Below are 27,628 nucleotides of genomic sequence, written 5' to 3' on the forward strand. Positions count from 1 at the left end.
TGCCAGAGAAAATGTGTTTCCTGACCGATGGCTGGTGAAGTCAATCTTTTATGCAAAAGTCTCTGTATTTGTCAACTTTTTAAACGTATATTATAGAAATATGAATTATTTCTCGAAAGGAAGCCACACAGGGTAATTCTGTTACTATTTCTCCTGATTGTGTAGAGGAGCAAGGTTACTGTTAAGAGGCACTGGATGCAGTGACGTTCTTTTACAGACAGGAACAGGCTTGAGGTGGAAGCCCTCTGATACAGCTTTATCGAACAGGGTTTGAGTAGTGGAAAACCGTGAGTCAGGGTCCTTTCCCCCACGCCCGGCGGGTTCCAGCCCCCGGCCTCAGAGCCGCCCCCACTTACTGCGCAGGGCTGTGAGGGGCCGCCGCCGCCGCCTCCCTCCCGCCGGCTGCAAGGCGCGGGAAGGAAATGGCGCCAATGGCGCCTGCGCGCGGCCAAGGGCGGGCGCCCCGAGCCGCCTCCTGGCGCCGGCAGGGGGAGGTGGCGGCCCCGCCCCGCCCCTCGCGGCCGGGTCCGGCGCAGGCGGGAGGCGGGGCGGCCGCCCCCTCGCGCTGCCTCTCCCCCTCTCCGCCCTCGCCGCACGGCCCGGCTGAGGCGCGCTGCCCACACTCCGCGCGGAGCGCCGCCGTCCCTGCCCAGCCCCAGGTGCCACCGCCGCGGCCCTCCTGCTTCGCCGCCATGGAGGATTACCACAAGCCCGACCAGCAGACCCTGCAGGCCCTGAAGGACACGGCCAACCGGCTCCGCATCAGCTCCATCAAGGCCACGACCGCGGCCGGCTCCGGGTGAGTGAGGCAAGCGGGCTGCGTCCCAGCCCTGGCCGCAGACCGACCCCGCGATGCGCCCGCGGGTACGCGGCGCCCGCCCCTCCGGCCAGCCGCGCTCCCGCATCCTGGCTCGGGCATCCGTTCAGCGGCGAGGCCGAGGCGGGGTGGCGCTGGGAGGGGCTGTGCCGGGCTCCCTCAGCCCGTTAGCCGGGGACACGCCGGTGTCTCCCGACGGCAGATTCCCCGCCTCGCTCTCCGCTTTCTGCCCGTTGTGCAGAACACCGAGCGGGCGGGCATGCTGAGGGCCCATCCGTGCCTCCCGCGGGAGGGCGGGGCGGATGAAGCGGCCCCGGAGGCGGGACGTGCGCTGCGCGGGGATGGGGAGCCCGAGCGCGGCGTGAGGGGGTCACGGCCCAATCCCCGGTCCCCCCCCCCCGTCCCGAGCCCCCCCCGGCCTGTCGGGGACTTCGCCCGAAGCTGCCTGATGTGGAGGTGCTACATCTGGAAATGGCGGCCGCGGGTGAGGTGTGGGGCTCCCGCCGCCAAAGGCGGCCCGGCCCGGGGGCGGCAGCCGCCCCGCCGCCGTCCACGTCGGTCGCCGGGGCCGGCGGGTGTTGTGACTGCAGGGAGAGGCCGGGAATGCTGAACTGATGCAGGACTGAAAACCAAAGAATTTGTGCCTGAGGCGCAAGCGGTTTCTTTTTCATTTCGTGCCCGTCAGTTGGAACTAATTCTGCACAGAATTTCAAGTGAGCCCAAGTGGGATTATCTATGAAATGCCCGCGGTCTCAAATGGGCAGTTTATTCAGGCCTCTGGACAGGATTTAGTGTGGGCTCTGATGTGTGCAGATTCCAGGGTTATCCTTCCTTTGATCGTGCTTTACCTATGGAAAAAAATCTCAGCAAACAATCTGCTTTTGCTCATATAAAATTAAAGCCATTTTTTCTGCTTGAATAATACATTTGAGTGCTTCCATATAGAGTGCTGGCTTTTTTTTTTTTTTTAATATCCCATCTTGTTACAATTTCTTCCTTTGGACCTCTTTGAAACTGGCTGTAGTGTTTAAAAAAAAAAAAGAAAAAAATTTGAAGGAATCCTTTGGATGCTGAGGTTTGTGTGGAGAAAGGTGGCATGTAAAATATTTTAAAGCTGCTTCTTTGAATTGCCTTATACTTTCCACCCTGTGTCTGGCATGGGCTACCTCACATGGCTCTTTCCAAAGCATACAGAAACTGGACTTTACTCGTTCCTTTTGCATACAGCAAATGAAAATGCTGCTCTGGTTCTTTCTGTAAAATGGAGTGTTGGGATGCAGGGAACCTCTCAGCTAGCCACAGGAGGGGGTTTTTACAAAGCCATAGCTTGTTTGGTCCATTCTGGAGAGAGAAGTACAGGATACCCAACAGTGAGAGCAGTCTCTTTTGATTCTTTATTTGTTTCAAAGCTACAATGTACTGACAGTATTTCACAAGCCTGTGTGAAATTGTAGGTAAGAAAAATTGTGCTAAATCTACTGAGTAGAGTTTGGGCTTCAGTCTTGAGCTTCTAGTATGTATTTCAAGCAGGCCACAGAGATGTATGGTATCGGTTGTCTTATCTACAGGTAAAATTATTTCTCTGTTTTGTCTGATGTGCTATTAAAGAATAAGGATCTTGCTACAGCCTTTGCTTCTCTTCTGTGGTCCATGAAATTCAATAGTAAAAACATTTTCCCCATACTGATGAAGAAACAGTAAAAGTAGTTTTACGCAAGCTTTTAATTCCTGGTTCATGTGTGCTACAATACTGAGTACTTCTTGCACAAAGGCACGTCATTAATCGCTCTAGCTTATTCTAGCGCTAGAGTTGTCTAGAGTCTGAAATTATTACATAACCTGGTAACAAGCAGATTATGAAAGATGGGCTCTAGAGGGAAGATTCTGTTGATAAGTCATATATTTTCTTAATTAATAAAATTTGGTTACCAAGATGATGGTTATTAATGTACCTAAAAGAAAATGACATTCAGGGTCTGTTGTGGTCTTAGGCAAATCACATACATTTCTAAAACAACTACATATTATGACTGTGTTTTCCAAAACCAGAATGAGACAGTGAGTTTTGCTTAAATTGCTGGTATACGTTAAGAACATAGAAAGATGTTTGAATGCAAGTTAAATTTAAATAGAAGCTTACCGTTAATAAATAAAATTGTCATGCTTGTATTGACTTTATTAAGGAAATTTGTGTTTGTTAAAGGTGTAGTTTGTAAAACTGAAGAAAATACTAGCAATAAAATCACTTCAAACAAAACAGGACCTGCGTACTTCTTTCAAGGAAGTAATTTCTGTAAACTGTGGTATATATTGCAACACAAGTGGTTCCGTGGTACATGTGACACATCAGTTCTTGCAGTCTTTACTTGTACTAACTTTTGTTAAAGAGAGTACACCCTTTGTCTGGACAAGAGCTAAAAGATCAGGTAGTCCAATCCTGAAGATGCTCAAACATATCACTTTGAGTACTTTACCAGCTGTAGTGGAAAAATTCAGTGAACTGGAAAAAAAATTTTTGCTTAGGTGGGGAAAAAATTTTGATTAAGTTAGTTGTAAAGATTGAACATACTTGCTTTTGGGCGTGGAAGAAGTTTTTCTTTTAGATAAGTAGTGCAGGCGTTTTCATCAACACTGGTAAAGTCTCTTTTGTGACTAATGATAAATTTCTGCAGTTTTGAAACAGTGCCTGGCTTCTAGAATTAGATGGTTAAATTCTTAAAAGTGGAAGTTGCAAGAGTTTCTTGACAGGCAGTTAAGTTTCGTAACATGTGGTATGATCACTTGTTGCAGATTTTCTCCTTCAATTTTTTAGCTTTTGTCTTTCACTCAGTATTCCATTTTAACATTCCACGACTATTCTTTGTAGTTGAAATGTGTAAACATGTGTGGACAGAGCTAATACAAATTGATGCTGAGTAATAAAAAAAAAACCCAACAAAACTACGTTGGAGTAATTATTTTACTCTTGATTTGTGTGGATCCAGGATTTCCATGTTCTAATGTACTTTGGTTTGGTTTCCTACTAAAGGGCTGTATTTCAAAGTTAAGGCACTTCTTCAGTCTGGCAGAGAAGCGTGTTAATTGGACCACCACCATAAAGTTCTAGGTTGTTCGTCAGTCAGGAACAAAATGTGGAAGATTGTGTGAGAATAGTGGCAATGACTTGCTGTGGTTTTTTCCTCCCCTTGTATAAGTAATCCAAATACGCTTTGCTAGGCTGAACAAGGAATTCTTTTAACAGAACTTATTAGAAAAGTATGAGCTAATAGACCAGCAGATGTAGTTAAGATGGCTATATTTAAAGAAAATTGTGTAGTTTATCTTATAATGATTTCTTGTATCCAATATGTAGTTAAATTTTGGGTAATTTCTGTTAGTAGGAAGTCGTTTAATTAACCTGTAGTTTTAACAAGATTTTTTTTTTTTCCAATTTTCAGGTAATTTATTTAATTTTTCTACCTTTTTTTTTTTATTTCCACGTGCTACCATTTTAGGTTGTTTAAAACTTTTTTTACCAAGACCAGGAGTTCATAGAAGTATGGTTAAGTATAAAGTTAATAAAATTAAAGGAATGAAAGCTTTAAACAAGCATGTAAGGCTTATTGATTAACTCAAATACATAAATATTTACTAATATGTTTGAACCATGGTTTAAAGCTAATTCTTTTGGTTCCCTGTGTGTGAGTACTTACTAAGGGATGGACACTAACCGTAATTCATATTTTGCTAGTGTTTTGCATGTTTTTATTCTCTTATTACAGCACTGTTGGGGATGTTGGGAGGGAAGGTTTATTACTACCAGAAGAGAATATTCTGATTAAAGTTCTAGTGAAAGTGTTGCCTAATCCTAACATGCATGGTAAATGTACATGCGGGAAATGAAATGTGACACTTTCATAGTAAGTTTGTCCTGTTTTACAAGTAGGGTCAAATATTTCAAGAGTATCGTGTTAAAGATGAAAAATAAATGTTGGTAGAAGAGAAAGTAAGATGGGACTGCATAAGAACTACAGTGATCATTATTTAAATTACAGTAATGTAGATAGATAAAAGTAATTATATGCCCTTCTATTACACTTCAAATGAAATATATACCTTGTCTTGGAATAACTCAGTATTTGGCACTTGGGGATAACCCTTTTCATGTAACTTTTATATTTGCTTGCTGGTACTATATGGCATAGTTGCTTCTGAAATGGGCCTGTGTATTTCTAAGGCAAGTTATAGTTGAAGTATTAATTTGCGCTGCTGTTGAAAATTGGGGCAGAAGTCGTCCCAGATAGTTCAATGGGAGAGACTATCCCAGATACTTATAAATGTTTGCTAAACCAACTAGTTCAATATTTCAAACTGATATAGATGTAAATGTAGAAACTGTTGGTTCCTCTCTTAGCCAAAGATTAAGCAAATTAGTATTTTACAATGTGTATCTGGGTGTTTACTGGAGACAGTAAATTTCTGTGTCCAGTTTCAGTAGAAGATGAAATATGAGAATTGTATTATTTAATGCCCTCTTTAGAAATCAGAAATCTAGTTCTACCAGCTCTAACATGGTAAAATAAAATGGTACCTATGTTATACAGTTCTGTAACATTTAGAATTTTCTGCAAAAGTTAATCTTGTGTTACCAATCCTTGCCTGCGCAATGGGGCCTGAACAAGTCGTGGTGCCATGCTTTTAATTCCTTCACTCGGTGAGTGGCTAAAGTACTGTGGAAAGCTCTCCTTGTTTCCTCTGCATCAGTGTGAATTTCTGCTGTCAGATAAATCAGTAGAGTATGATTTCATGCACAGGGTCATCCTGCTTCCTGTGCTTCACAATCACCGATTAGGGTGGTGTTCCTTGGCATGAAGAAGAACAGAGAGCTCTAAAAGATAGATCCTTGAGCTGTCACCAGGGTCTATCTTTTAACGTCCACTTCAACTAGATAAGAAGGCTCCCTTTGTCTCCAAGTACAACTAATTGGCATTGGGGTAATGGTTGATGGGATGTGTTATCAAAAACACTTAAGACTATATTTTAATAGTGAGGAGTAGAGGACTGGTAAAGTGATATTTTAAAGATACGGTCCTGAGCAAACAGTAATGAGAAGTGGTAATCTTGGGTCTGTCTTTACTTTTAGCCACCCTACATCATGTTGCAGTGCAGCAGAGATTATGTCTGTGCTCTTCTTCCATACCATGAGGTACAAAGTGCAAGATCCCAGAAATGCCAGCAACGACCGGTTTGTTCTTTCAAAGGTAAAATAATAACTGTTATGCTGTACTGTTGCAGTCTGCTAGTAAAGAGCTGTCTGTCTGTAAATCATAGAATTCTATGATTCTATGAAATTAAATTGACTTGTCTTCCTTGACTTATGCTTACTTATGCTTGCATCTACACAGAAGTCTATTGGAAATATTTGAGAGCTTGGAATTTGTCTACTTCAGAAAGACAAAAGCTGGTTGAGTTAAGCTGTAGCATAACTCAAAAATAATTTAGAAGTGTCTGTATAATGTGTCTTTAAGTCTTAACTTCACTATGTTAAGTTGTTCTAATATTAAATAATAAATGTTATTATATTGTCTATAAAATCTATCAAGAAATATTAACATCTTTTTTATTTTGGCTTAACCAATTTTCTAACGAGTAAGTCACAGTTAGCTTTTGTGCTCTACTTGTTAAATGCAGCCATGCTGTTATGCCTGCAGTCGCATCAGAATGTGCACTAATTACTGTCAGCTTTTCAGGGAGCATTATATGAAATAGTTATGGTAGGTTAGTGAGTAGTTTGCATTCCTGCTGTGCTAATATGATAGTAAGGTCAATACTACTTCTGAAGGCACTGTGGTTGAGAAAACACATAAAACCATAATCTGGACTGGCTATTAGCATTTCTATCCCCTTTTGCATCGTGCCCTTGCAAATCACAGGGACATTTTGGTCATATGATGTAAAGGCAGTTGAGGGGCCTTCAGAAAACATAACGGTGTAAAAAATGGCAGATGAAGTACTCCAGTGAGGCAGGTTCCATCTTTGAGTCAGAGTTCCTCACATGGTGGCTTACAATAGTGCTGCATAGCTGATGGTTTATATCCTTGCATTGGATATAATAACTGTTGCCACTTCTGATTGCCATTCTGAAATAAGTAATTGGATGAGAAGCAAACAGGTAATGCTGAAATGGTAAAGCCGTAAGAGAGAGCTGCCGCTTCATCTTTGCTTTACCTCTCTCTAATTAATGAGGGTTTCTGCCCAGAGTTGCTAAATGGCTTCAAACCTCTGCATGCTCTTTTGACTCCTAATGGGTGGAAGATGACTGCTACTTTGCAGTTGTCCTGTTGGACCTGGCCGCAAGGATCTGAGTGTATAAAGCTTAAAATTTTGCCTGTTGTCACTCACTGCATCTTACTTTGAATACATACGTATTGAAGAAGTTCTAATGGGATAACACTTGCTCATCCATGCGCTTACTGGTTTAGTGACCAGTACTCTGTTCTTGAAACTGGTACCTAAGCAAATTGAATCAAGGTTTTTTATCTGGATACCAAACCTACTTTTTGGAATTGGACCTGCGTGGCTGAGAGACACCTTCTTACTCTTCCATGTTGATTTCCTCGAGGGCATTTTAAATAGCCCTCAAGAGTGCTGCATTCTTTCTGTCTTAACTGTAGTCAGCTATCTGGGGTGCTCTAAGCAGTGGCAATGGGGGACTTGGAAACAAGCATCAGTGTGAATGTTGTGTTGTAAAAGTGTTTTATAACTCAGTCCCTTTTTAGTTGACATAAGAACCTGATTCCAGGGTTTGTCAGCTTTGTAGAATTTTGCCTTGATACTAGGATATTGTGAAACTTGTGCTTTGCTTAAAATTTGTGTTTCTCTCTAGGGTCATGCAGCACCAATTTTATATTCTGCCTGGGCAGAGGCTGGCTTTCTACAAGAAGCAGAATTACTGAACTTGAGGAAAATTGATTCTGTCTTAGAAGGACACCCAGTACCAGTGAGTGCTCATAACCTTTGATATAAGATGGTGTTTTCTGTAAAACAAGAAGTGCATGTATTTTGCAGCAATTCTTGCATGCCAGCTACAGTACAGAAAAGATAAAGACTTATAAGAAGGATGATGATATTTATGGCTTCACAACTGAATCGGTGTCTGCATTTCAATGGGCATATAATAATGACCTTTACTGTTGTAGTAAAGTTCCTCTACAGTCCTGTATGTCAATGTTTTCCATTTTAAAAAGGTTTATATAAAGTTCTAGCATGGCTTTTCTCATCCTTTAAGAAGGTTTGAAGTATTTCAAGAGTTTATATCCAGTTTGGTCACCTCATTGGTCTTTCCATTCCCAGCCAGTTGTTTCAATTGATTCTTTTTTACAGAAAATTATCAATTCTTTACTGTTGCCCTCCAAGGCATAGCTGAGAAATTCCTGGGCCATCGGTACCTTTCCCTCTCAGAAAACCTAGTTAGCTTGTGACACTGATTATCAAGGTACATGCATTGCAGGGAAAGAAGGGGAACAGGGCAAGATTTCGAGGGACTTGCAATATATTGTTACGGCTGAGAAGCTGAATTGATGTATGTTGAACCATCTTCTAGTGCTGGAATTTAGTTCCTCTGTTTCTTAACTATAAAATAATTGTTGTCTTTTTATTCTCAGAGACAAACGTTCACTGATGTGGCTACTGGATCCCTTGGTCAGGGTCTTGGTGCTGCATGTGGAATGGCATACACTGGTAAATTCTTTGACAGAGCCAGGTAATTCCATCTTCATATTTCATGATTATAGGCATTCAGTGGGAATATTTTGTGAAAATAAATTATATTCTTATCTCAATCAGGAAAAAAAGCCCTCCTTGTCCTGGTTTTGGCTGGGATAGAGTTAATTTTTTTTTTCCTAGTAGCTGGTATAGTGCTGTGTTTTGGATTTAGTATGAGCATAATGTTGATAACACACTAACCTTTTAGCTGTTGCTAAGTAGTGCTTACACTAGTCAAGGACTTTTCAGCTTCTCATGCCCTGCCAGTGAGAAGCTGGGAGGGGGCACAGCCAGAACAACTGACCCAAACTGGCCAAAGGGCTATTCCATACCATATGACGTCATGCTCAGTATATAAACTGGGGGGAGTTAGCTGGGGGGCGGACTGCTGCTCGGGAACTGGCGGGGCATCGGTCAGCAGGTGGTGAGCAATTGCATTGTGCATCACTTTTGTATATTCTTTTATCATCACCATCATTACTTCCCCCTCACCCCCTTCCTTTTCTGTCCTATTAAACTGTCTTTATCTCAACCTACAAATTTTACTTCCCCCCCCCCGCCCCAATTCTCTCCCCCATCCCACTGTGGGGGGGCAGTGAACAAACAGCTGTGTGGTGTTTAGCTGTCTGCCAGGTTAAACCACAGCATCTTTTATTCTATTCTCCATTCCCAAATGTAATTTCAAATTCAGGTTTTACATGATAGATTACTAGCCTGATAATTACAAAGCCATTGCCAGTGAAACTACCAACTATTTAAAGATTAGCCAGAATTAGTGCATATGTGTGTTCCTTTTGTGACAGCATTGCAAGGTGATGTTCCTGAACAGAGAAGACAGTAAGTTGTTGGAGCAGTCTCTAACTTCCAGAAAGTCATTGATAGCCATTTTGAGACTGGTATGTGTCCCCTTAGAGGGAAGATGCAAACTAGAGATGCGTCTGTTCAAAGTCAGATGACAAATAATGGAGAACATGTATCTAGATAAGGAACTGTTATGGTCGGTAATAGCACCATTGAATCATAAAGCAGGGCTTCAAAATGTTATCAGAAAGGCACTCGACTCCATAGAGACAAAAATGACTGCTGCTGCCATTTGTTTTGTGGACAAGAAAAGTAGATGTCTAAAGGCAAATCTGTATGAGGAGGAAAATAGCCTGATGTAGTTGATATATTTTATGTGACAGTTCTAGTACATTCGAGCACAGGCTGCCCAGTTAATGTGTCCTACACTTCACTAGCTTGAAATCATTTCTGTGAAAGATGACTTGCTGATTTTAATTGAGTTTAGCAGATGCTACATGTGGAAAAAATCTAACCAGTGCTTACATGACAGAAAAAAAAGGTGGTCTTTCATGCAGTACTGGGGAGCAGCTTATGTGGAAGGAGTTCAGATTTAGGTGAAGGCAGGTGGGATTCAGATCAAAAGTCTGTTATAGCTTAATGTCTAGTAAAAAAAATTGCTAACAGCCATCTTGATTACTTTGTTTTAAAATTATATATGTGAAGGCTAATTTACTATTCTTTTTTAATTTTAATAGGTAATAGAGATGTATAAGGCTTTTTCATCAAAAAAAAAAGAAGAGTGGTAATAAAAGAAAAATACAGCAACTGAATTCTGTAGAGATCAGGCAGTACTCCTGCTAACTGAGTTTTACCTAAATGAAAAGCTTCAGTGTTTGGAGAAGTAGTCTACAAAGTCACATCATGCTGGTTATCTTTTTCGTGAATTCTGAATTTGGTTGTGCAACATGCTTTAATCCATAGTTGAGTTCCTCCCCAATTTATAGTTTCCTGAAATTAAATTATTGGTCGCCCTTCCAGAAAGTATATGGTAGGAATGAGGAAGCAGACAGGAACCGTTCATGCATTGTTCGTGATCTTGCTGAGTCACAGTGACAGTGTTTAATGGGCCTGTTCATTAAAGCCTTGCAATAGGAGGCTTAAGACCTGATTTTTTTGAGACAAAGGTTTGCAAAGGAGTACAGTATTTCTCATCTTTATTTTTTTCATGTGTAACAGCTCAAAAGTGTTTTAATTTGTCTAAGGTTACATAAGGTTATCTGAGGTGAATGCATTGAGCAATGGGAGTTGAGAAAAAGAAAAAGAAAAAGCAGTGAATTCTCATTATGAATCGTTGGAGGGGTTTTGCTTTTGATTTAATTGTGCTTACACATCAAACAATTTTTTTATTTCTTCTTCTAGCTATCGAGTGTATTGTCTGCTTGGAGATGGAGAGTTATCTGAAGGCTCTGTTTGGGAGGCAATGGCCTTTGCTGGGTTTTACAAGCTCGATAATCTTGTTGCTATATTTGATGTTAACCGTCTTGGACAAAGTGACCCTGCCCCTCTGCAGCATCATGTTGAAATTTACCAGAAACGCTGTGAAGCCTTTGGGTAAGTGATTGGAAGAATTTCAGTATGGTCTCCTGTTTGAAATTGTATGTTTTATTCACATTTCATAATTTTTCAAATGAGCTTTCAGCTCGAAAGTATACCATCACCAAGAAAGATGGTCTTTCATAATGCCTGATATTGGTCGTCTTTATTGGTACAATAGCAATATTGAAAGTGGCAGAATTTTTTGTTTAGAGGAAAAATAAAAGGACTGCTTACTCAGATAAATTTGTTAGAGGATCTTAAAGCCATTTTTATCACATTAAATACAGATTTTATAACTGTTTGTGTGACCAAATCTACTGTCATAGCAAGTAGATCAGAAAAAAGGGCATGGAAACCATTACTTGTAAGAGCATTCTTTGAGTATTGGCCTTCATTTAGTTTAGAAATATGTATTTCTATGTAGGTGTAAAAATCCATGATAAAAAGCTCTGTCAGATACAATAGCAGCCATGCAAATTATGATGGAGCATTTTTATTATTTTAATCAACTTTCATTCAGTTTTTTAATTGAGTTCTAGATGTTTGATTTGCTCTTGTGATTAAAAATGGCTATTATGTCTGAAGAAACGTAGGATAGCTTAGTTATCTGTGAGCTGTGAATTTTGCTAGTAGTTGTTAATCCTTCTGTGACTCATTTTGTGTTATAAAAATGGGGCGATGATATTTTATGATCTCGAATGCTAGTTCATGTTTCTGGCATACTTTGGGTCTCTTAAAAAGGCACTGCATTGAAATGAAGTTAGTATTCGTTATTGTTATTGCTAACTACCAGAGAGTGTCACATGCTAAAACCCTTTAGAAACAGTTGATCTGTTTGTGTTCTTAGCTGGCATGCTATCATCGTTGATGGACACAGTGTGGAGGAACTTTGCAAAGCCTTTGGCCAGGCCAAACATCAGCCAACAGCTATCATTGCAAAGACTTTTAAAGGCAAAGGCATATCAGGTAATAGAACATCTATTACTTTGCGTATACATGTGTCTATAATAATATGTACATAGTGCTGCAATAAAGGTGCAATCATTAAAAAATTTAGAAGTTTAACATTTCATATATTAGAAAAAGGTTGGTGTCCTGTCAGCTTTTTGACTTGATCATGCTAGCATACACTCTGAAAACTCAGAATTTCACCCTATTGGTTTTTTTCCTTTGTTGCCTTTTCTTACAGAGGACATTAGATTGATGCTTCATTGGAAGCAGGCAAATATGTGGCTCTCAGTTCTTCAGGTTACTGAGCTAGGCACGCTTCCATGTTGACTGGGCTTTCACAGATCCCCAGTTGCAGAGTAGAATTTCGTCTGCTGTTAGCTGTACTTGAGTTTTTACTCTTTAAGAAGTCTTTTCTAGTCTGGAAGATGGATGAGGACAGAGGGAAACATTGGACCATATGACTTGGTCTTGAAAATTGCCCTAGCAAAAGAGGGCAACCTTCTTGGCCTGCTCTTTATCCCTAGACTCACAAAGACTACTCTGAGAAGGGAGTAACTTTGTCACAGAAGCTCGTGGCTCTCTGTGTTGCAGGTAACTGGGTCTGCTTCTTACCAGCCAGGCAGTATAAATGCATAGAAGACAAGGAGGGATGCTGCATTTACAGTTTTGACAAAGCTGCATGAGACATGGCACATAAGCTACCTGGTCATACTACAGGTTATTTCATATGATCTGATGTATAATTCATTGAGATACAGGATACGGTAGTCCATAGAAATTATTTCACAGGTCAGCAGCTGTTTGACTTTTGGAGTTCATGGTGCCTCTAAGATACTTTTGTAGTTTTCACGTGGTGTGAAACTTACCTAAATTTCATTGTCTAGGGAACAGATGTGTACCTGCACATTTGAGCTATTGCATGCAGAAAGTCTTTCAAACTCTTTGTACTTCTCAACAGCATTAGTGCTAAGAAAATTATTTTGATTCTTGCAAGTGAGATGTGTGCTAGCTACTGAACATTGTATCCATAGAATGGAGTACATGCATATTCAGTTTTTAGCAGCACTCTGTGAATTTGTCTTTCTGACCAGATAAATATTAATAACAGGAGTGAATATCTTCATTCCTTTTCATTGAGTAAGAAAGCAAAATTCATTATTCTAAAGGCAGCGTATCAGCCAGAGAGGTAATTTTGCTGTTAGTGCTGGCTGCACAAAGATAAGAGTCATCAGAAGCTATTAAAATAAAGCTGTAAAACGCCAGGTCTTGTTTGAACTAGACAGCTTGGTTAACTGTTGTTTGAAACTTAGCTGAGTTTGTTTATTTAGGCCTAACTGTTGAAATTTCATGTTAATTGTTGACACTGATTTACTGTTTACTTCTTGCCACACTTATGGACCAGGTCTTTTAGGTGCCAATTTAAAAACAATTTCAGTAGAAGATGCTGGAATTCTGTCACTAGTTTGGAATATATGGAATTTGACTATTTCTCTTATGTATTTAAACATGACTGTCTTAATGCAATTTAGTACTATTGTAATTTTTTACAGTGGGAATAATAAGGAAGTTCTTCTTTGGAAGACTATACCAGACTGTCATACTCCCCTGCACTTTTATCTAGGTAAAATCTGCAGCTAAAAACTTAAGTAGTTTTTATATTTTTCTTATTTGTAATGTAATTTTAAATACACAGGTGTTGAAGATAAGGAAAGCTGGCATGGAAAGCCCCTTCCAAAAAACATGTCTGAACAAGTCATTCAGGAAATAGATGACAAAATCCAAAATAAGAAAAAGCTTTCTCCAGCCCTCCCAGAAGAAGATGCACCTGTAATAAATATTAGAAACATTAAGATGCCATCTCCACCAACTTACAAAGTGGGAGAAAAGGTACTCCCTTCCTTTTTTACTGTTTGTCACATATCTTTGAAGTGTGAGACTGTTTAGTGGATGGCAGGAGGTTTTGTGTTATCCCTTGCCACGATTTCAACTACCCACCTCTTCTCTGCTATTTTGGGTATCCTGGTAAACACCTACCTCTGTGGTGTGACACACAGACATTCAATTCACTGGGTACTGAAAGGATATATTAAAATATACAGACTCAAATCACTCTTCTTCATTCCGTGATCATTATCAATTATCCAAACTATTTTATGTGTATTTAAAATTAAAGAAACTCCACAAGGTTCCGTCGATTTTGATGACTGGAAACGAAGGTTTTCAAAATTTCCTAGCTGGATTGGTAGGGAGTTGCTGATTTCAGCACAGATGTGTGTCCTGATGCTTCACTGTGTTTTTCTTTTTTTTTTGTTTACTCTTCTGTGTGTCACTGTTCTCATATGTACTTTTGATACTGCTAACATTTAAAATGTTTTTGGTTGTGTTTTGTTTTGTTTCTTTTTTAATTGTATGTGCATGCACTTGTGGGAAAACAAGAAAATGAGAAAAAAAAAAAACCAAAAAACTTCTAGAAACAGAAAGTTGTAACAGTACCGCTATATTTTTCTCTTCCTAGTGGGCTACCCGCAAAGCTTACGGTGTTGCACTTGCAAAACTGGGCCATGCTAATGATCGAGTGATTGCTTTGGATGGAGACACAAAAAACTCCACTTTCTCAGAGCTTTTTAAGAAGGAACATCCCAGTCGCTACATTGAATGCTACATTGCTGAACAGAACATGGTAACTGGTCTCTTGGTTTTATGAAATACTGGTATTACACAGCAGGATCTGAGACCATTCAGTCTGAGTCTTCAGAGTGTGGGGTTTTAATATTTGCTTTTCATGGATATTTAATTTGACTTGCTCACTTCTTAGGGAAAAACTAGGCTATGGCAAAAGCTTACAAATATAATACAACAGGAGTGCTTCTGATCATTCTTTCCTAATCCCCCTCTTTTTTTCTTTTTATTTTTGTGGTCTTATTGTCTGCATTTCAGCAGAACACAAGGAGATGGCAACATGTAAACAACAGTAATACTTTCCACAATGTGATTTGTAGAGATTTGACTCTGAAACGACTTTTTAGGTTTTTTTCTTCACAAGAAATAGAATGTCACAACATGACAATGAGTTCTATGCTAGACTGAGGTATAAAGATGAGGACAGAGACACAGTTAATAAATTTAGCCTGATGACATCTGTATAGAAAGGACTAAAATAATTTGATAACTTATCTGTTTGACTGAGTCTTCAGTTGCCACCTGTATGGGTTCACTTAAGCAAACAAAATTAAAGACACAAATTCAGGCAGAATTTATAACCAAAGGACACATGGACTGTTTCTTGGGGGGAAAAAAAAAAAGGGCAGTTTCATGAGCTTGAGTTAGGCATTTTGGATTTACATCAGCTTAGGAGAAATTTGCCATGAAGAGCAGACCAATTTCTGTGTAAAATAAATGTATGGGGTAATTGTAGCAATAAACAATTTAAGGACTTTGTTCTAATTTCCATCTTGCTGAAGAAGGGCCCTTTTACTAAATATCAGTCCAAATAACACAGGTAAATCCATTCCCACTTAGTAACGATAATTTTTGTCTGCTGGAGATAGTAAAACCATGTCCTTTGGACTGGAAGTGTAAGCCTTTGATCCAGGAAGAGAAAGAGGAAGATAACTCTTAAAACTCTGTGAATGGCTGTTAAAACTCTGTGAATGGCTGCTTGGAACAGATAAAGAAAAGAAGCTGCCAGTAAGGATCAACAGTAACAGCTAGCATTTGAGGCAAGAAGCAGAGGAGATGCTGGGAGAGCGAGTTGCCTCCTTTCCTTTTGGGAAAGGCCAACAACTAGGAGCAGGACTGGACAGAGTTTTACAGTAGAAAGTCCAAAGGGTGTCTTGGAAACAATCAATAAATGAGGAATTCACTGCTCTTGTACAATCTCCGTCTTTTCAGGTGAGCATTGCAGTTGGTTGTGCCACTCGTGACAGAACTGTTGCTTTTGCCAGCACCTTTGCTACCTTCTTCACACGGGCATTTGACCAGATCCGTATGGCTGCCATCTCTGAGAGTAACATCAATCTCTGTGGGTCGCACTGTGGTGTTTCTATTGGTAAGGGAAGCCTCGGCTTATTTATCAGCAGTTCCCATCCATTTAGTGATGACTGTCTAGCAGTCAAACTGATAATGCTTTGTGGAGACAATCAGTAATATAGCTGTGATGGTGTAACAGTGGCAGCATTTATAGGAAGAAGTCACATTTGCAATTCACTTTCATCAGACACATTGTATTTAGAAAGAATGAGAAAGATTTCAAGTCTTCATCAGCTCATCTGCTTTTTTCTCTTTTATCAGTTTGGCCTGATAAAAATAGGACTTTTCCTTACAAGCTTTTCTACTCTACAAGTATAGAATGATATAAAGGAATTGGATTGAAAGTGAGGAGCTTAGGTTCCTTTCCATCTTTGCAGCTGACAACCTCTGTGATGAGAATAGTCGTGTGCTTACTGTACCTTTGTTTCCCAGTCCCTAAAATGAGAAACTAATGATACTTATTCTTGCACGGATGCTCTTGTCCACCAATCTGAAAAACACTACAAGGGATAATTATTTTTGTTTTATTATGCCTTTGAAGATCACCGATTTGAAATAATTGCTTCAACTTATCTCAGTATTTCTTACTACTGAAGCAATCAATGTGTTGATTAAAAACCCCCGAAACCTCAAAGTACTAATGACACAGGAACTGTGAAGCTGTTGTGTAATTCAGGAAATTGGCAGTACCTTCTCTGGTCTTTGCTTCCTATCATAACTGTTTGGTACATGTCAGATCATATTGGGGTTTGATTTTGGTTTGAGGGAGGAAGGGAGTTTTGTTTTTTTAATGAAATGCATAGACATCACCCATGAAAACAGGAGCAGACTTGCATACCAAGAAGGAAAATGCCAGTAGACATTCATGCTTGAAAAACTACTAGGTATTTATAGGGGAAAAGAAAGAGAGGGAGAGCTGCCAGGGGTAGTAAATTAAGGCGCTCTGCATACATCAGTTTTTCAGTTGATTTAATAGTTTTGGCTAGCAGTATGGTTTGGAGGAGGCTTGGGTCTTTTGTTTAAAGCAGAATAGTTTAGTTTGACCTGTAATGTTGGTAAAGATTTAAAGATGCTTCATAAATGTTTGTAGTCTTATCCAGAACATCAGGCTTAACTTGCAGTGGTATAAAGTATGCTTTAGGAGAGGAGACTGTAAGCAGAGTATATCAGATTATGGCTTGTGTATGTCATTAAGGGAGGGATTCTACCACAAGCCTCTTTTCGTTTTAGAATCAGTCTTCCCACCTCATCGTAGTCTAGTTCAATCCAGTTTAAGTCTTTTAGCAAGCAGCAAAGGGTGTTGGTGCAAAAGCCAATTAGCTTTGGTCTTTGCTCATTTAAGAAGATAAAACTCCTTTGGGTTACCTGAATTGTCTCCTAGAACTACACTTCCAAGTTTCAGTTTTCAGCACTTGGAGTGTTCTGCTGGGAGCTGTGATTGTGAAGTGCATACTTAGATTTATAAAGTTGTTTGAGTTACAAATCTGATTCAGGCCTTGACTCTGATTTTCAAAAAAGAATTTGAACCCAAAGTTTTGCAACTAAGTTGTAAAAGAAAGTCGTTCAGGTAAATCTTTTAGCAGTTAGAAAATTCAATTTTAAATGGAAGGGTATGAATTAGGTATACTTCCTATTAGAACTTTGGGCCTGCGTGGAATTCAGAATTGTAACTGGATCTGTGGTGAAAATTGAAGTTTAATGTATGCAGTTCTAGGTAGACCTGGGTTTCTGCTGCATTGAAATTGAGACCCGTTAAATTTATGAGAAATAACTATCACAATGACCTGCTGAACTTGTACTAAGTTCATGCCTAGACCAATAGTTGCTGATGGACCAAAACATCTAATGAAACATTAAATGTGTTTTCAAGGTCATAAGAGAATAATGGAAAAATCTGTATTTTCCAAACAGAATATATAAGGAAAGAAATCATAGTGTACATGTGTCAAAAATAGAAATATCAGTTGTTTAGACAACAAGTTTTATATTCTAGATATTTGATACTGCTTGTATTAAGCACTCACTTTTTTTATTAAGCTATAAATATAGGTTTTGCAGATTTTCCTAAAGATGCACTTGGGGCCGAACTCAATTTAGTGCTAGTCTGTAAATTACTAGTATGAGCTGTGAACGCTGGTAATATTGGCACATTAGCAAAAGTAGGACAAGCATGAGTACTCTCTTTGCCTTGGATAAGATTCTGATTCAGGCACCTGTTAATTTTGTTCTTCATAATTTCACTTTTCTTCTATATATACATTGTGTGGGTGCATTTTAGGAAAGGAAAATGCCCACTGAGATCCCACTCATTCAGTCAGAGTGCATACAGATTTAGAAACTGTGACGTTGAGAATTTTTTTCATGGCATGACTGAAAGCCAAGACACACTCTTTTCCTGGTTCATGCTTACTTTATTAGTAATGTATAGTGGCAGACTTCAATGATTGATTTCTTTAACATGTTTAAAGTTCTTCAGAGTTTTGTGCTGCTCTTATGAAAATACTCTCCTCCTTCCTCGTGAGCTCGTCCTTCTTGAATAACAGGTAGTGGGTGCATGTGGGAAGGCTTATTGCCCTGCTTCTGCTCTGCAGGCTGTGACGTGACTGGATTCAGAACTCTTTGCATGGTTAGTTTGGAACAGTGCCATTCCCAAAGCACCATTACATAAGGTCACTGGGGGCGGGGGGTGTTGTGGTGGTTGTTTCTTTAACTATGGAAAATCATGGCATCCACCACATCTTCTGGCTAACGATTCTTTTTTATAAATCTGCAGTTTATGCCATAAGGCACTTGAGATGTTAAATTAACAACATGGATGCCCTATTGCTCTTTAAAAGGCTTTTTTATAGTATTGAAAAATACATACCCTTCATTTAATCTTGAAGTGAGCCTAAGAATTTGAGAGTAGTTGTACCAAGTGCACTCTCCATTTCTGATGGAACACATGCAATTCTCCTGTCACATTTCCAGCAGTTTAAATCTAGAGGAACACTATTGACAAGTACAAATTTTGCTTGTGTAGGCTCAGTACATGTAAATCTGAAGATGCTCAGATATCTTGTGACTCTCTTCTTTATCTGTACCCTTCCTACTTCAGTTGTCTTCCTTCTGTGTTGTTTTATTGTTACACTTTTATTTTCTATTTTTTCTTTTTAACCCCAGTTCTCTTTCTTTTTAGTCTCTTTCTATCTTTATTTACTGTTTAGATGGTTCCAAGTTTAAGGAGAAGATGATTCTTTTCTCAAGCAGGTAGACTTGCATGTCCTGTGTGTGCCTGATTTTATACGTATTTTTTTTTTCTGGTTTACATTGAACCTCACTGCTATATTGAGTGATTGTCAAAAATGTGCACTTACTCCTTTGTAACCCTGGTGTAATTCTTTCAGGTGAGGATGGTCCATCTCAGATGGGACTGGAGGATCTGTGCATGTTCCGGGCTGTTCCCAATGCCACTGTGTTTTATCCTAGCGATGCTGTAGCCACTGAAAAAGCAGTGGAAATAGCTGCCAACACCAAGGTTTGCATCACAGTATTTCTGAGCCAGAGAATAATTTTTTTTTGGTACTTTAGTTGCTTCTGGCATGTTTCTTGCATGTCTCTACCCACATAAATTCTTTCAAAGGCTCCAGCGTGGCAGTGGGATGTTTTCTTTGCATGAAAAGGTTGCAGACATTCTGTCCAGGCTAGTGCAGAATGAACAGTCTGGAATGCTGTGGGCCAGATTTGAGGAGATGTAAATGATTACACAGCGCTTGCAGTTTGGGTCTAAATTGGCTCAGAAATAAGGGCAAGTGTAACTCTTGTTGGTCTTTAGCAAACTTACAGAAAGTACACTCCTAGTATGATATCTCTGGGGTCAAAATTGAAGCTGGATATGGAAAGATAAATTTATCTTGAGGATTTTGATCATCAAGTGGCTGTACCTGAAAGCTCAGGAGTCGGGTCCTCTAGTAGTCTAAGGCAGTCTACATCTTTTGGAGATACTGAGAGCTGGTGCTTATGCTATTTGGCAGTCTCACTGGTCATCTTTTGCTCCTCTGTTGCCAGTGATGGATTGCAGTTAAATTGGACTGTGGCTGAAGACGACTAAGACTTCCCATGTGGCTGTAACAGAATTTCTGATCTCTCTTACCTTTAGCTAATTTGACATAGTAATGGTCAAATGTCATTGGTAGCATTGGGTCAGATCAGCTCCTTGATTGGTACTTGTTTTGGCTGCCATAGGAATTTACCTTGAGAAAGGAGCAAATAATCTGAAAAGTTTCAATCTTGCTAGTACAGCTTTTAAGTGAAGGAGTGTGGAAATTTGGTATGTGACAGATGCGATGAGTGGTTTGTGAAAAAAAGACGGCGGGGGGGGGAAAGGAGTGTAAGGTAGTGTGAGGGAGAGATTAGATTTAAGTACTGGTTTGTTACTTCTTTTGGAAGGGCATCTGAACATTAGCTGATGGAAAGTCTTCTTCCTTGCTTTCAGCTGACCGTTTCTTTTGCTTTAAAGTTGCTGGAGTAAAATTTGCACGTGTATGGCAAAGTTCTAAGATTCTAATTAACTTGACTAGGAATCTCCATTTCCGCAAGAGAACAAAAGAGAAATAAAGATCTTGGAATCAGAAAGAAAATTATAAGTTATCAGTGTGCTCCAAGAGGAGGTTAACCGTATTATAATGTCTGAAACAACCAGCTATTGAAAAAGGACTAATGGGAATTGGGGGGGTGGGGGAGAAAAGTTTACTCAGTAGAACCAGAGGTAACATAGAAGGGTGAAAACCAGACAAATAGAAAAAGTTGTTTTGCTTTATTTTTTCCCAGGGTTTACAAACTAGAATGTCAACACCTTTCTGGTTTTGTAACTTATAACATGTTTACTTCGGAAACAGGGCATTTGTTTCATAAGAACTAGTCGTCCTGAAAATCCTGTCATTTACAACAACAATGAGGACTTCCATATTGGACAGGCAAAGGTAAATATTGCCCAGATAAATAGAATCAGAAAAAGTATGCAAAGTTCCTCCTTCCTGTAAAAGCCCCTTTCCCTCTAAAGCATTCCAAAGCCGAAGATTTGATCTTTTTAATAAAATCTCCAGAAATGTTAGAAATATCAATAAGATTTATTGTTAAAAATACATGGAAACATTTTCTTGCAGGTGGTTCTGAAGAGTAAGGATGACCAAGTGACTGTGATTGGAGCAGGAGTCACTCTGCATGAGGCTCTGGCCGCAGCAGAGCAGCTAAGAAAAGGTGATCAGATTATGGTTTGGTTTTTTTTACCTTTTTTATCATTTTACGCAGCAAAGAAATCGGTGCCACTCAGCCTAACTGCTCACCCTTTGAACTGCTAAACGTTAATTAAAATGTTACTGACAGCTGGTCACCTGTTAAGCTGATACAGTGCAACATAGTATACATATGCCAATCTTGCCTAATTGAGTAGATTTTAGTTAGTTTAGCAGCATTAGTAGCCATGAAAATTGCCAAACTGATCAGATCAAAGTCTCCTTAGAACTGCTAATCTGTCTGAAAGTGCCCTGCAGGCAGAATCTTAGAGGAAGCGTGTAAGAAGCACGAGTGATCCTTCTCTGGCATATTGTCTGGGTGGGCTAGGGTACGAACACAATAGAATTCAATCAGGCTGGGGCCAGTTAACAAAAATACAGCTTGCCAGCTGAGCCACAGCAACTGTGTGTGCTCTTACACAATGCTGTTGATATGCAGTGCCTTTGCGTAGATATGGTTCGCTGCTAACTTGGTTTTTTTTTTTTTGAATGAATGTATCAACTTTTAACTAGCGTGGGAGGCAATAATGCTATGATAGTGCTCAAATGCACTGACACCTCACAGCGAAGATAAAAATCCTTCAATGAAATAAGAAGAGAAAGAAACCATCAAAAATCCTTCTGTGAGTCAGTAGCCGACGTCCAGGAAGAGATTACAAATAGTAAGGGATAATACAATTAATGCTGCCTGTGACTTATGGGTAGCTTTGTATGCTGTATCTAGGCGGACAGATATTTTCTCATGACCTTGAGCCATCAAGCTTAGGACATTTTCAAAGCTGTATTTTCAGAACTATTGTTATTTTTCTGCATTTACCATGCTTTGCAATGCTCTGCTGATCTTGAAGTGCGAATAATCAGCTATGGAGAGATAATCCCTTAGTACAGAGGCAGTGTCTAATACCTAAAATACATGGGTTGCTAAAGAGCCTTCAGTCACAAAACTGTCAACATAACATAGGGCTTCTTTATGTATGATAAGAGTTGACTCAGTGTTCAGCTAGCCAAGATCAGACAAAACCTCATGTAATTTGCTATTCATTATAAACAATCGCCATTTGTACGTAGCTTCAACAAGCAATCTGGGCCTGCTTTGTGGTGACAGGACAAATTCTGGTTTTGATGCCAACCTTAAGGGTGCCGTGATCAGGGCTGGGGTAGTTCAAACGGGCATACCTGATAGGTGGGCAGCCTGCAGTGAAGAATTCAGAATGCTTACAGACTGAATAAGCAAGAGGAAATTGTGCTCGGCTTGACAATAAAGTTAAAGGTAAAATAAAGTCTGGGGGAAAAAATGTGATTGACAGTCTGAATAAGAAGGATTTCCTGGTGACTAGATTCTGCTCTTACCTGTGGGAAGGCCAGTTAGATTCCTGTTTTGCTGATGGGCACTCCTAGTGAGCTTGAGTCGCTTATCCAAGGCTTTTCTGCCTCAGGGGTTTTGTCTGTGGAATGGATGGATATTACTATCCCACAAGGTGCATGAAGAAAGAATACATACAAAAATTAGGGTTGGTTGGGTTCTGTTAGACAAGCCATAGGTACAGATACTTAGGAGTTAGTGTAGACAGTTTTCGTAATGGCTCTAAAAGATCGCAGGGGCTGCCTGCACCACTTTTATTGTCTTGCGTTCTCCAAATTCATGTTGCAAATAATTTCATTCTATTTCTGCAGAAAAAATCTTCATCCGTGTGATTGATCCCTTCACTATAAAGCCCCTGGATAAGAAGACAATACTTGAAAATGCAAGAGCAACCAAGGGCAGAATCATCACTGTTGAGGACCATTACCATGAAGGTGAGCTGGGTCCAGGAGGTCACAGCCCCCACACAGTTGTTCTGCAGGGACTGGAAGCTCACAGTTTCTCCTAACCTGCGAAAGAAGTATGGGGCCTGATGCTGTTGTTCAGTTAAAGCAAAACAGAGGTTTTAGCCTTTTTCATTGCTGTTATGATTATAAGACGACGCCGAGGGTTGAAAGTTTTCTAAGATATAATGGGTTAATCAGGGCTGCCTTTCTGATTAACTTGGGCTTGTGTGCCCTTCTGTATGCTTGGTCCAAGTGAAGTCTTAATTCATTTGTGCCCAGTGAAATTGTAAATTCCTGCTGCAGTCCAGTGATTCTGCACAGAATGGTCTCGGAATGGCTTTACAGCAGCTGCTCTGCAGTTTGTTAAATTGCAAGAGAGACCTTTGCTGTGTAGGTTTCTTAAGTTTTCCCTGTGTCCAAAAGCTTGATTCCAGGTTGCTTGAAATCAGATGGTTTGGGCAGTTTCCAGTCACTCCAGGATAAATTCCTCTCTCTTTCTTCTCCACTACTATAAAAGAGCAGATCAGGGTCTGTGAGGAGCCAGAGCACTTTACATCCTCACTGGACTCTTTTTTTGTTCCTTCATTTCACCTGCTTACAGGCCATTTCAGAATCTGTTGCTGGTATGTGATAGTGTTCTTAAGCAAGGGTAAAAAGTGCATGATGAATGCAAGAAGGAATTTCTAAGATGATTGCCAAGTAAACCTGAGCATAAAATGCTTCTTGGGAGAAGCAGAATAGTCTCTGTAAGACTCCCCCAGCTCCTGTGCCAGGATTTTATTTAGAATCGTAGAATCATTTAGGTTGGAAAAGACCCTTAAGGTCATTGAGTCCAACCATTAACCTAACACTACCAAGTCCGCCACTAAACCATGTCCCTAAGCACCACGTCTACACAGCTTTTAAATACCTCCAGGGATGGGGACTCAACCACTTCCTTGGGCAGCCTGTTCCAATGCTTGAAAAACCTTTCAGTGAAGAAATTTTTCGTAATACCCAATCTAAACTTACCCTGGTGCAACTTGAGGCCGTTTCCTCTCATCCTATTGCTTGTTGCTTGGGAGAAGAGATGAACACCCACCTTGCTCCAGCCTCCTTTCAGGTAGTTGTAGAGAGCAATAAGGTCTCCTCTCAGCCTCCTTTTCTCCAGGCTAAACAACCCCAGCTCCCTCAGCCGCTCCTCAGAAGACTTGTGCTCTAGACCCTTCACCAGCTTCGTTGCCCTTCTTTGGACACGCTCCAGCACCTCAATGTCCTTCTTGCAGTGAGGGGCCCAGAACCGGACACAGTACTCGAGGTGCGGCCTCACCAGTGCCGAGTACAGGGGCACTATCACCTCCCTGGTCCTGCTGGCCACACTATTTCTGATACAAGCCAGGGTGGTGTTGGCCTTCTTGGCCACCTGGGCACACTGCTGGCTCGTATTCAGCCGGCTGTTGACCAGCACCCCCAGGTCCTTTTCTGCCAGGCAGCTCTCCAGCCACTCCTCCCCAAGCCTGTAGCGTTGCATGGGGTTGTTGCGACCCAAGTGCAGGACCCGGCACTGAGCCTTGTTGAACCTCATACAGTTGGCCTCGGTCCATCGATCCAGCCTGTCCAGGTCCCTCTGTAGGGCCTTCCTACCCTCCAGCAGATCAACGCTCCCACCCAACTTGGTGTCATCTGCAAACTTACTGAGGGTGCACTCGATCCCCTCGTCCAGATCGTTGATAAAGATATTGAACAGAACTGGCCCCAATACTGAGCCCTGGGGAGCACCACTTGTGACCAGATGCCAGCTGGAGTTAACTCCATATTCTGCTGCTGCTTGCTCTCTGACATGCCTTGTGTTCACAGGCAAGCCCCTGAAAACCTGTGCAAACATGTCCCATGAAGATGAGACCATATGCGAACAGAGAGCAGCTGTTGTGAATTGCATGTCAGGCTTGCTCCTGTTGTGGGGAGATGGCGTAATTAGCAGAGGGGCAGCTGTGAACTATGGCATTAGTAGATATTTTAGATATCTGCTAATAGATATTAGTAGATATTATGAGAATATTATCCTATTTTAAGGTGAAGCATCACTCTTGCCAGGTATCTGAAGTGATCTGGTATTACCGTAAGTGCTGGTTATACCATATTTTTGTTCTGGACTGTGGATGGTGATAGCATCACTGAGCCTCATCATTTTCTAGCTTATCTTTCAACTCTGGACAAATATTTTACTGCAGATTTGCAAGATGGCAAAATCATCACACTCGGAGGTGATGAACATGCGATTTACACTGGCACAGCTTTCTCTCTGTGATGTAATCAAGGAAGGTCAAGTGTACACACATCACAAGCCTGAATGCATTGCAAGCCCACATCAGGCTGATCTTACCAGCCGCAGCCATGGAGGTGCCTCTGTCCGGAGGCTAAGTTTGACTCGTTAAATCACACTATGCCCGGAGCTGTGAAAAGCCCTGCCTTCCTGGATACACCCTAACTGAAGCGCAGCACCAAGGTGTCTCTCATACCAGGTCTCAGAGCACATGCTTTTGGCACTATTCCTGTGTTTTCTTCTTCCCTAGTACTCTGGCTTCCAGTGTCTCTTCTGCTGCCACACAGTTGTCCGTTGCATCCTTTGTCCCTGTGGCTGGTAGTGATTCAGTCTGAGCTGAGCTCTAAGCAAAGGCTGTGAATGTATTACATAACTCAGAGGGGTGCCTAGCGGCACGTACAGGCATTGTGAAAAGATGGAGCTCTTAAATGCTGTTGAGGTTGGTGAGAATTAAGACTTTCAGCGCATTAAGTACGCTTGTAAATACTCCTCAGTCTAAATATATTTTTAAACCTGGCCGGCGGTGGCTGATGCTGAAGTGGTGAGGGCTTCCTGACAGTTCTGTGCCCTTCAGAGGGATGTGTTTCTTACTGCCAATTTGTACGTACTTCAGAAATGTCAGGCTGGTTATCCTCAGAATGCCTTTGAAATAGGGAGTTGTTTCCATTTCACAAATGGGTAACTCAGACATATGTTGTGATTGGTGTTTCTCATAAGCATGTGAATTCAGGATTTAACTTGTATGGACCTTTGAATCAGATAGACGTGCAATCTATATGTTGCCTGTTGAAGCATACAGATGTATGTTGTGTTTGACTTTTTTTTTTTCATAGGTGGCATTGGAGAAGGGGTGTGCGCTGCGGTAGTGGGTGAGCCTGGTATCACAGTCAGTCGCTTGGCTGTATCTCATGTACCACGCAGCGGGAAGCCAGCTGAGCTCCTGAAGATGTTTGGCATTGATAAAGATGCCATTGTGCAAGCTGTTAAGGTGGCAGTGTCCAAATCAAGAAACGCGGAGTAGTTTGAAGCATCTTGTGCTGTGTTACAGAAACGCAGTGTTCAGAGAAGTACTGTAAGTTTAAGGCAGGCAAAGGTGCTTTATGTAGAGAGTTCTAATAAAAATACCAGCTTAAAAAAACTTCTGTTTTGTAATCTGTTTTTTTTTCTCTGTGGGGTTTTGTGCAGTGGGGTAACATCTGAATGTTTTCAGTCATTGAAAAACCTTCAGGTTATTTAACAATTTGTGGGCAGCAGCGCTTTGTCTGCCTGCTGTATAGCAGGAGCATTTTCTGCTTTGCAACTAACCTTCCGTACTGTGAGCTCTGGCACGGGAGGGCTGGGTGTTCACTGAAGGTCTGAGTGGGCTGTGCTTCAGCAGGGAAACAGGCGCTGGGCGTTGTAGCCTAGAGCGAATCGAGTAACTGTTGTTCAGTGTTTGGTCCAGCTTACTGCTGAAGATTAAAATCCTGTCTTGAAGGGAGTTTGGCAAAAACAGAGTTCTTTCCTCGCTACCAGAAGGGTTCGCTACCCCCTCTTCTGGACAGAAATGTTCGGCATTGGATAGTGAGAAGCGGGAACAAGGAGGAGGATGGCTTAGTGCCTTTGCTTCAGTTCCTCCTCTCTGCATTGCCCCCAAGCCGTTTAAAACAAAAGCCAAGAAGGAAGCACCCCATGTGCTGGATGATGTGGAAGAGGATGGAGATGGACCAGGTCCTGGGGAACCAGTGGAGCGGGGGATGAGGCCCGGCAGAGCTGTGGGAATGAGCGGTGAGCCACGGGCTCAGGAGGGACTTGCTGGGCTTGGAGGATGGTGACTCAGGGAGCACAGGGTCATTTAGGGAGGTTGAAACTCTTCATAGGAACTTGTATCATACTTTTGAGTGCTTGGCCAGCGCTGCGGCAAGGTGACAGGTGAGACCAGAACAAGAGCGGTGCCGTGGGGCAAGGGGCAGGACTCAAGAAGGAGGATCTGAAAGAACAGCAGGAGATTCCCAGATACCCGACGGGATGTGGCTGAATATGTAAGGTGCTTTTTTCTATAGAATTGACTCTTTTCATGTGAGCTGCTTTAAGTTGGGTCAGCTGTTCATCTCACATGATGGGTTCCACTGGGTGATTTTTAAATGTTTTGCTATTTTTACATGTTTTGCTTCTTTTACCCTTAAGCAGATTCTGTTAAAAAAAAAAATATTAAAAATTCATTTTGTTGACTAGAGAGTACCAAATTTGAAAACATATTTAGTACTAAAATATGTTTCTCATCCTAACTATTCCACAAATTACCTTTCAGAAAGATGTTACACAGCAGAGGAAACTAAAAATGCA

The 27,628-nt window shown here is 41.0% G+C and overlaps 1 protein-coding gene across 1 annotated transcript; it reads left to right on the plus strand.

The window, feature by feature from the left end:
• The first annotated feature begins 509 nt into the window (after positions 1-509).
• On the plus strand, positions 510-26,442 carry TKT (transketolase). The gene is made up of 14 exons (XM_009462992.2): positions 510-799; positions 5,940-6,057; positions 7,683-7,796; positions 8,461-8,558; positions 10,763-10,954; positions 11,787-11,905; positions 13,584-13,777; positions 14,406-14,570; positions 15,782-15,938; positions 19,306-19,436; positions 20,797-20,880; positions 21,064-21,157; positions 22,867-22,989; positions 26,137-26,442. The coding sequence occupies exons 1-14, from the start codon at positions 693-695 to the stop codon at positions 26,322-26,324; spliced, it is 1,884 nt and encodes a 627-aa protein (XP_009461267.1). The 5' UTR covers positions 510-692; the 3' UTR covers positions 26,325-26,442.
• Positions 26,443-27,628: the final 1,186 nt, after the last annotated feature.

Source organism: Nipponia nippon, unplaced genomic scaffold (assembly GCF_047370975.1).
Source record: "Nipponia nippon isolate SJK-2023a ecotype South Korea unplaced genomic scaffold, ASM4737097v1 scaffold_9, whole genome shotgun sequence".
Taxonomy (NCBI): Eukaryota; Metazoa; Chordata; class Aves; order Pelecaniformes; family Threskiornithidae; genus Nipponia; species Nipponia nippon.

Excerpts from the sequence above, each read along its gene's own strand:
- TKT (XM_009462992.2), top strand. The coding sequence starts at position 693 with ATGGAGGATTACCACAAGCCCGACCAGCAGACCCTGCAGGCCCTGAAG. Across the intron at positions 8,559-10,762 it reads AAATTCTTTGACAGAGCCAG|CTATCGAGTGTATTGTCTGC; the intron begins GTAATTCCATCT and ends TTCTTCTTCTAG. Across the intron at positions 10,955-11,786 it reads AAACGCTGTGAAGCCTTTGG|CTGGCATGCTATCATCGTTG; the intron begins GTAAGTGATTGG and ends TTGTGTTCTTAG.